Genomic DNA, 10,098 nt, shown 5'->3' with positions numbered 1-10,098 from the left:
GGCAAAGACAGGAGGTTTGTCATTTCCTGTTCCAGCTCATTTTACGAGTGAAGAAACTGAAGCAAACAGGATTAAGTGACTTGCTCAGGGGGTCACATAACTAGTTAGTGTCTGAGGCCAGATTTGAATTCAGGAAGATATATCTTACAGATTTCAGGGCTAGCACTCTATCCATTGCTATCTTTTAAGGAAAGAAGGCATACAAAACCACTAACTGACTTGGGGCCACCCTGAGAAAAAAAGGATTGTAAGGTTAATTTTGAATAGAATGAAAGGAAAGAGATGGGCAGCATCTAAGGAGGCAGAGAAACAGCTTTATTAAGAGTTTGTAGAAGACAGAGTAAGTCAGCTCTGACACAGGAAAGGAAACTAAACTTGGTGCAGAGTAGTAATCAAGCTTAGCATAATGCCCTTGTGAAAACCAAGGGTGAAAAAAAAAAATGTGACCCCCATCACAATCCATAGTAGACCAGAGGCAGGACTGAGTTGGGATCTACCCCAGGTAGACCTATCTGCAGCTTCCAAAAAAGGGCTGAGAAACCATCCAGAGAGTATTTCCCAGCACTGCTGGAATCTGGAGGGGACTACATCTGACCTCTAAAAATATGTTAGGCCTGGGTTAGTAGAAGAAGAAAAATAATGGGGATCTGCTCTCATCACCAGCATAAGAGAGACTCTGAATATGCCAGAGAAAGCAACCATAATCTCTTGAGATAAAAGGTCAGATGGTGTAGCAGAAAGACACTTGATGGAAAAACAATTTCAGAGGCCTAATAAAAATGGTTGTGAATTGATTACCATTGTCAGACTATTCCCTGCAAATCTTCAGAGCCTTCCTTCTGTTCCTATAATGTAGATACAACTGCCTTTTAATTTGACTTAGAATAGCCGCTGTCTGACGAAACTTAGTTCCACCACCAGCTGAAAGGAAAGCTTCTAGCCCCAAAGTGCCTGACACTCAGTCTTCCAGGATACTTCTTTTCTGAAGTAATCATATTCTCAGTTAAGCAAGAATGTGCCCTAGAATTACAAACTTGAAAATATATCTTCTCTGATGTTCACAAAAGTACCCAGTTAGCAGGGACTTGCAAATCACAGCTTTAAGGCTTAGCCATCATACGTGTCCTCTGGTCTGAGGCTCATTTTAAAGATGTCCTGGTTTAAGGTCTGATCTGTCCCAGGTATAGGCTCTGCCTATCAGTGACAAGACCAAATGATGTGGCTTAGAGTTCCCCCCTCCTCTCTTGGGGACAGGAAGAGGGTAAACAGGAAGGTTCCTAAGTTCATTACTTTCCAGTTAGTTCTTCCATCGAATTTGCTGCAAGAAGAACAGACAATGAAGGACTCTGATTAGTATTATCCTTTAAAGCAATGGTTCTCAAATTTTTGTTCTCAGTATCTTCGTGTTAAAAAACTATCAAGGATCTGTTCAAAGAGTTTTTGTTCACATGGGTTATATTTATAGCTATTTACTATATTAGGAATAAAAAAGGATTTTGAATTTGTAGACCCTCTGAAAGGGTTTCAGAGACCCCAACAATTCTTTGGACTACACTTTGAGGACCACTGCTTTAAAGTTACCAAAGCTGTATCCTTCTAGAAAGCTCGAAGAATCAGTAAGATAAAACACATATCCAGGCACAGTGAAGGAAAGGGAAAAAGAATTCTCCCAAGTTGAAGGGACATTTTTATTCATGGGGAACTCTAAATTTATCTCTGTAATCCTCAGAACTAGTTAAACTGGTACTCCCCCAAATAAAATTTATAAATACACTGAAAAATCCTGGTTGTGGAAAAAAGCATACTCAGAAAATACCTTAATAGGGGATTAAATTTCATAGTCACTCTGCCAGTCAGGCACTATCACTAAACAGATACAGTCTGTTTTACCCACTTGTTTCCACCATTGTAACCCAGTTCTACTTACTAAGAACATTTTGGATCTAGCATCTTAAAACCACAATTTTGTAGACACCCTCAATTCCTTCTTCCAATCCCAATTTATTCTTAGTCTAGCCACACCAATGAAAGACCAGCCCAAAGACCCCCAGAGGAATAGTTACCTTCATAGGATAACCCTAATTTTCTTCCGAAGCTTGAAAGAAATCCTGCTCAAATCAATCACTGCTGGCATCAAGGCTCATATAAAAGATTACTACTCAATCTATTCAGCCAACTGCTGTTCTTACTAGGTCCTTGAAGCACTCCTCTAGCAGCTCCTTTGTGAACAGTTTGTGTCCTACGGCTGACAAAAAGACAAATTCTTTGTGCTCACCGTACTACTTAGAATGCTGTCAATCTTCTCCTCTTCCACGGATGCTTTATCCACCTTACACCTATAAGCTATTAATTGCTGCCGATCCTTCAGGTCCCGATATGTCTGAGCAGCAAAACATAAGAAACCAGGTATTTTGTTTCTTTATTACTTTTCTAAGTAAGCATACCATGAAAAAGTTTATGTTGGTTATAGTGGAGTTAAGATGAAAATGAAATTGGGGGGTTGGGGCCTTCAACAGAGCCATGTAGAGAAAATTTGGGAAGAAAGACCTGACTGGCTTAATCTAAAACCTTGCCTTCAATAAATAAACTCATTAGAGGATATATATAGCAAATTATCAAGGCAGCTGAAAACAGGACCCAGGAATCCCAGCTTCCAGCACAATTTTCATCAGGGCACACGACCCAATATACAGAATGTGAAACAAGTAGGGAATTATGGATGGTGAATGTAATGATCTACCTTTTACTCTTATTAAGGGACTAACCCAAGGCCCTTTTTCTCTGGGACTTACTTCAATGACAACATCATGGCACTTAAATTTGGTAGCAAGATTCAGCTTTGTGTCCACATCTTCCACAAGTCGGATATATTCTTGTAAGACCTGTGGAAGAAGAGGCATTAAAAGTCCATGGGTTTCTAAGCCAGTAAAGACAGAGATCTAATAAGAAGTAGAGTCGAGACAGAGATCATTACTGGATAGAGAGTACATTTGCAGTCAGAAGTTAGATTTAAATCTTGATTCTGTGCTTCATAGTTTTGCAGCCTTTGGCAATTAGCTTCTCCAAAATTCAGTTTCTTCACCTCCAAAATTTTAATATCTCACAGGATTATTATTAGGATTAAATGTATGTAAAGCAATTTGTAAGAATAAGCACTATACACACAAATACACATTTATGTAAATATATGAATTGAAGTTTCTATACAAATAAAATCATTGCAATTAGAATTAAAAGTGAAATATTTAACTGGGGAAACAAATCTGACAAAGGGCTATTATCCAAAATATAGAAAAATGTTATTTTCCAATATATGTCAAAGGACATGAAAAGATAGTTCTCAAAAGAAGAAATGCAGGCTAGCAACAACTATATGAAAAAATGCTCCAAATCACTAATAATAAAAAATACATATTAAAACATCTTTAAGTTATTGGAGAGACTGTGGATAGAATGTAGAGCTGTGAAATGGTCCAACCATTCTGAAAAAATGATTTGGAGTTCTACCTACACTCTTTGATCCACAATATCATTCTTGGGTTTATTCCCCAAAGAGATCAAAGAAAGAAGGGGAAAGAACCAAAAATATTTACTGCAATAATTTTTGTTATAGCAAAGAACTGGAGATTGCAGAGGTACCAATTAATTTGAGAATGGCTAAATAAATTATGATTCATAAATAAAATGAGATATTATACTTTAAGAAATTATAAAATAGATGGTCTCAGAGATGCTTAGAAAGAATGATAAGATATGATACAGGATAAAGTGGAAAGAACTAGTAAAACAATTTATAAAATAACTGTACTATAAAAGAAAACAACTGTGAAAGAACTATGATAAATGAAATTTTCAACTACAACTCTAGAACCTTGATTAACTATGCTTTTCACTTTTTGATAAAAGTGATGAAGTAAAAATGCAGAATAAGATACATATTTTTCAGACAATTGATGATGATGATGAGGGGAATCATCCATTTCCTCTGGAATCTAACATTCAGAGCAAGTCAAGCTTTTCTGTCATGTAAACATATTTATGTTTTCTAGAGGCTCAATACAGCCAAATACTCCTAAATATTTTAGAGAGGTTATTCTCTGAGGTAGATAGATTTATCTACTTTTAAGGGGCAGAATGAAGCTTTCTTCACAGAGCATCTAAGCTACAGTGTTTAACAACACATTTGGTCTCATTCAGCATAAAGATCAGCATTAAAGAAGCTCCTGAGGTGTTTTGCATGCAAATCTTTTCTACAGAAACTCTACCTGTACAGGGGCATTGTTCTTGTGCAGAATTTCCACAACTCGATGGAAGCCAATGGGAGCTCTCTTCTTGGTATATCCTAGCCAATTCTGAAAAGAGAAGTGCAGAGAAATGAGAAACACTTAGACCTTCTGTACAAAGGAAGAAAAAGGCAGATAAAAGGACAAAGACCCCAAAGAAAAGAGGATAGAGAAAATGGAGACAGAGAAAGAAAAATGGTAATGAGCTTCATAGAATTCTTGCAAAGAAGACCAGGAAGCAAGATTATGGGAATTGGAAGCCAGAAGCATAAAGAAGGTTCTCATGGGGAGGTGGAATGAAAAGAAAGCAGAGAGAGCAGATATCAAAGTACTACAGTACAATCCTAGGAAACTAAAAGAGGACATCACAGACTTCAAACTTCATGTTTGAAGTTAAGAGGAACCTTTACAGCTACTGGACAATAAAGTGACAGCATCTCTTCCGAGGTAAAAATGAGCAAGAGAAAATTATAGGCTCCAGAGTGGTACCTACCTTGGTGGTGAAGAGGGCATCCACATCCTGCCATGCTCGGAGTTTGGCACGGGCAGCCAGTGCTGTCAGTACATACTGCTTGTCAGGAATCTGGAAAACAAAAATGGGGATTTGGGAGTGGCAGAAAGCAGCAATGGCTTCAGAGCATAGTTAAAGTTGATAAACAACTTTATTACAGTGAGAGATACAACTGCATGCATAAAGATCAGGGTTTTGTTTTTTTGTAGGGTATAATAAGAACCAAAGATGGGGTTAGGGTAGAACCAAATAGTTCAAAAGTACAACTTCTCTAAAGTTGGGGTCATAAGATGGTATTCTGTTTAATCCTATTTATACAAGGTCATTTGAGAAAAATTAGAAAATCCCCACTGGGATTGAGAACTGAGAATAACCATCCTTTCTTGTAGTCCACTAAGAAGCAAGGTAGCACAGTAGAGGGTTCTTTAGAACTTCAGAAGCTTGTTTCAATCAATCAATAAATATTAATCATCAACTATATATTAGGTATTTGGGATAAAAAGATAAAAAATGAATCAATTCTTACTCTCAAGAAGTTTACATTTTGTTGAGATGGGAGAAGGGGGAATAGAATATTTTCTATAAAGAATAAAAATAATGTAGTTTAGGGAGGAAGAAAGCTGGAGAAGTTGGGAGAATCAGGAAAAGTATTATGTACAAGATAGTATGTAAACTGTATTTTCAAATAAAGTATTTTATGAGGTAGAAGTGAGGAAGAAGAGCAAGGCAAAGACTGCCAGTATATAGCCATTGAGGTGGAAGATGAGTGTAAAGTATAAGAAAAAAGAAAAGCAGTTTGCTTTGACTGTGGAGTGTGAAAAGGGAATGATCAGAGAGATGGGCTGGAGCCATATTGTAAAGCCATATAGACAATGGGGCACTCCTGAAGTTTACTGAGTTAAAGAGTGCCACAATCTGATCTGTGCTTAAGGAAAATCATTTTTCCTTTAGCAGTATCTACATGGAAAATGGACTAGAGAAGGGGATCAAGAGATTTGAGCTAGAAAGCACAATCAGAAGGCTTCTGTAAGGTTTCTAGACCAAAGACAATGAGGCTCTGAATTAAGGTGATAACTATATGAGTAATGAGATAGAGCTTATATGAGAAATGTTGAGATAAAAATGGCAAGATATGGCAAGTGAATGGACATATAGAGTAAAACACTGAGATTCTGGACTTGGGAAACAGAAGGATGGTGATAACCTTAGAACAACTAAGGAAGATGAAAAGTAAACTTCCTTGACTGCTAGCACTAAATAAGTCTAAACTTTTCTCAACGTTTCCATCATTCATTTTCCTTATTCTTACTTCTTCATATTTTGTCTGATGTGGCTACCCATTTATACTTACCTTAAAAGTTTTTTTCAGATTGATGGGACTGCTAAATGTTCCCTGAGGGAAAAAATGAGAAGGAACATTATTGCATTTGCTAACTGCCCTACAGATTACAGTGAATCTTTCATACTGGACTTCTCATCTTCTCTTCTTATCTCTAGGACTTCCTACATTTCATTTCATGATCTCCTGAGTTCAACATATAATAAATAGAGCAAACCTATTTAGAATTAATATCTCTATAGCTCAACTACAAGAATATTGATCTGAGAATTTCAATGTGTTCTCCAATTCTTCAACAAGTCTTAATGGGAAAACTGACATGCTAATCATTAAAAACATTTTCATGAAATCAGAAGTTGTGTCTGCAGTTATCCCCTTTGAATAGAGGTTGGTGTGAAGACTAGAAGCCAAAGTAAACTACACAAGACTCTGCTGCTGATTACTGAAGGTACATCAAGTACTTCTGTCTGTTCATTGACCCTCTGAGAATAAGACAACATCCAAATCTACTTTTAAAGTTAATATTAATATGTTCTATGTGTCCCAGCTTAAAAACTTTTGAGAATTTGTACATTTATCTCCTAACTTTTACTTTCACATACCTCAGGTTCTGTGTAATGATAAAAGCAGGAGTAGAAGAGAGTTGTCACCAGTGGCATGTTGAGGATGGAGGCCTTACGTGGATGTTTCCGGAAGATTTCTGTCTGCCCTGAAGATTCTAAATGTCGATCATTCACCTAAACCAAATGGGGTCAAAAGAGAGAAAAGGAGAATAAAACTCATAGGTTATATGAGAGACAACTGGTACTATTACAGAAAAATAAAGGGAAAACATTTGGTCCAGAAAGATAAGCCAGAATAGTCAAAATAATTCAGGCCAATGATTCCAAGTTGGATCCAGAAAAACTATGGAAAGATAGCATGCTAAGGGAACATTCTTCAAGGGGAAATGGAAAAAGAAAAGAATTGGTCAAGAATATAAGGAGGGAAAAACACAAAATTCTCAGAGACCCGCTATCTAATGCAGTTGAATAAGAGGAATTATGTTTGGAGACAGAAAAAGTTCTGGAACTCTCCTTGGTGCTGAACAGCAATGACAATGAAGGAAGAAGAGGTCTTACAGGAAGACAAAAAAGGTTAATGGGTATTCTAACCTCAATGATGATCTGTCGTTCCAGGAGTGTATAATGGTCTTGAACATGAGCAGCATCTTCCACTGAAAATGGCAAACTGGTAAAAGGCCAAAAAGTTAGTACCCTTCCTCAACTACAAGTGTCACTCTCTCAAAGGATAAACAAAACCACACTATAATTAGCAATCGTCAGGCAAGGCTTTAAAACAGGGACATTAATGCTTGCCAAAGTTGTCGACCATAGAAGATGTCTCACAGAATTCAAAAGAAAATAGAATTTCCCACTCTCCTCCAAGTGCTATTGTTTGTATATAGCACTAAGTTAATTTTATCAAACCATGGAATACTGCACACCCACAATCATTCAAAAGCATTTGGCACAAATATTTACAAATGAAAAAACAAATGGATAATAATGATCTATTATCTCAGACATGATGAGTAATTTGATTTACACCTCATGTAGCTGGTACAGAAATACTATTATCTTGGATAGACATTATGAATGTACAAAGAACTGAATTCAAGACTTAACTAAAAGGGAAGCTGACTGGATTAGGGAAACTGTAGAGTCTCTTTTTAACAATTTCCTGAAACAAAGGTTCTTTTTAACAGTGACAACCTTCCAGTAATATATGATTCTGAGTCATGAAATATCATTTCAGGAGAACTAAAGCCATAGATTATTTTAAAAAGCAATACAGAGTTACATAGTAAGCATAAATAGACTACATCAAAGGGAAAATGGCATCCAGAAATGAGGGCAACACAATGCCAAAAAAGTCTTACACAGGAAGCTTCTCAAACAGTATTGTCTGAGAGCTGTATGGCCAGAAAAGAAGGCAGCATGTAGTCAAAACGTAGTCAAAGAGATAACTAATGCACAGATGGTCCAAAGGTATTTATGAAATGTTTTAAAAATTATAGGAAAATGGTTTATGAACATTACTGATTATTCACCTATAGCATTAACAATTTTTGAACATGTATACCATGTTTAAGATTGACATCAATAATAGGGTAGTTCAAAAGGAAGATTGGAACAGAGTGAAGGTAAAAATAGTAATAATGTTATACAAATGAGGTGCAGAGGAAGAATAGACAGAGGCATTAGAGGGGGATGAGGATTCATAGCTTCGAAAACCTAGTCACATCAGAAATGGGTTAAATAGGCAACTTTACATATATATCATGAAGAGTATAGCATCCTCCAAAATCTACAATGAAATAAAGGAACAGGAATGGGAGAGGAAATAAGGAAGCAAAGGGTGAAGGAAGATAAGGGAGAGATTCATGAGAGGGAGAAGGCTAGTAATAGCAAGGCAAGTTAAAGAGCAGAATTAAAACAAAGGATCAGCAGGAATAGGAAAAATATGGGGGGAAGGGCAGGGAAGAAAGATGTGTGTGTAAATATTTCAGAGTCCGATTCTTTTTGTATACCAAAATAACAGTTTGGTCATGTTAAAAAAAAAAAAAAAAGAAAGATGTGTGTGTGGGTATGTATGTGTATATACCTATGTGTATATATATATATCTATATATAAATATATCCTTTCTTAACTACAGCTGCTTGGGGGGAGGTGAAGGGGAAAAAAAGAATAAAATTTAAAAAATGAGCAGCAGAGAACAAAAGAATGATTTACAAGGAAGTAAAAAAAGAGACACTCATGAATATAATTTCTACTAATATATGTACTTTCTTGAACTGATAATTTGTTGTTATATATTTTGAATCCTCCCTGATGAGGATATGTTGGGCACATGATAATGTCTCTTTTGTTTTATTTTGTTTTATATTCCTTTTCTTTTTTTTTAATAAAATAAACTGAAAAATATTTTGAGCATGCACTTTCAATACATGCACATTTACTTATTTACAAATTATGTGCACAACCATGATAATAATTATAGGAATTATAAAACTTACACAAAAATTGATGAGCTAAAAATGAACTTATAGTCATTCTCTAATTGATAAATGGTCAAAGCACATGATCAAACAGGTAAGGGAAGACTTCAAGGTATCTGTTATCATAGGAAAAAAATGCTCCAAATATCTAAAGGTTAGAGAAATGAAGTTTCTACTCATAGTCATCAGAATGGCAAAAATGACAAAAAGAAAACTGGGAAATGTTGGAAGGGCTGCATTATTGGACTACTGATAAAGCTGTGAATTGGTCCAGCTGTTTTTGAAAGCAATGAGGAAGAGTGCTCCCAAAGTTACTAAACTGTGCATACTCTCAGAGAATATGCATACTATCTGTATGTCTATACCCCAAAATGAAAGAAGGTTGTATGTGCAAAAATATTTATAGCAGTTCTTTTTGTGGTGGCAAAGATCTCAGAACTAAAGGGTTACCCATAGAAACGAATGTGAACTATCTGCATTTTTGTTTTTCTTCCCGAGTTATTTATACCTTCGGAATCCAATTCTCCCTATGCAACAAAAGAACTGTTCGGTTCTGCAAACATATATTGTATCTAGGATATACTGCAACATATCCAACATATAAAGGACTGCTTGCCATCTAGGGGAGGGGATGGAGGGAGGGAGGGAAAAAAAAATCGGAACAGAAACGAGTGCAAAGGATAATGTTGTTAAAAAAAAAAAAATTACCCTGGCATGGATTCTGTCAATATAAAGTAATTATTAAATAAAAATTATAAAAAAAAAAAAAGGGTTACCCATAAATTGGGGAATGGCTAAACTATGATATATGAATATAATATATTTTATTACTGTACTGTCTGAAACGATGAAAAGGCCAGTTACAGAGAAACCTAAGAAAATTTGAACTGATGCAAGAGGAAGTGAGCAGAACCAGAATGGCAA

At 36.0% G+C, this 10,098-nt stretch overlaps 1 protein-coding gene across 2 annotated transcripts in view; it reads right to left on the bottom strand.

Annotated features, from left to right (window-relative positions):
* Window positions 1-294: 294 nt before the first annotated feature.
* The window catches only part of VIPAS39 (VPS33B interacting protein, apical-basolateral polarity regulator, spe-39 homolog), a 32,418-nt gene continuing 22,614 nt past the window's right edge, over window positions 295-10,098 (bottom strand). The window contains exons 13-20 of one of the 2 annotated variants that reach the window (XR_007950619.1): window positions 7,288-7,363; window positions 6,736-6,870; window positions 6,146-6,187; window positions 4,777-4,866; window positions 4,266-4,352; window positions 2,793-2,882; window positions 2,064-2,245; window positions 295-1,318 (exon numbers count right to left, since the gene is read on the bottom strand). Coding sequence is in view for 1 of the 2 variants with exons in the window: in XM_051977512.1 (XP_051833472.1) it covers window positions 1,298-1,318; window positions 2,276-2,380; window positions 2,793-2,882; window positions 4,266-4,352; window positions 4,777-4,866; window positions 6,146-6,187; window positions 6,736-6,870; window positions 7,288-7,363 (646 nt within the window). In the remaining variant the exon portion in view is untranslated. Of the gene's footprint in view, window positions 1,319-2,063; window positions 2,246-2,275; window positions 2,381-2,792; window positions 2,883-4,265; window positions 4,353-4,776; window positions 4,867-6,145; window positions 6,188-6,735; window positions 6,871-7,287; window positions 7,364-10,098 lie in introns of both variants that reach the window. The other variant, XM_051977512.1, reaches the window with a different exon arrangement.

The sequence above is a fragment of the Antechinus flavipes genome, chromosome 2, assembly GCF_016432865.1.
Source record: "Antechinus flavipes isolate AdamAnt ecotype Samford, QLD, Australia chromosome 2, AdamAnt_v2, whole genome shotgun sequence".
NCBI lineage: Eukaryota > Metazoa > Chordata > Mammalia > Dasyuromorphia > Dasyuridae > Antechinus > Antechinus flavipes.
This window is presented reverse-complemented; position numbering and strand designations above follow the sequence as displayed.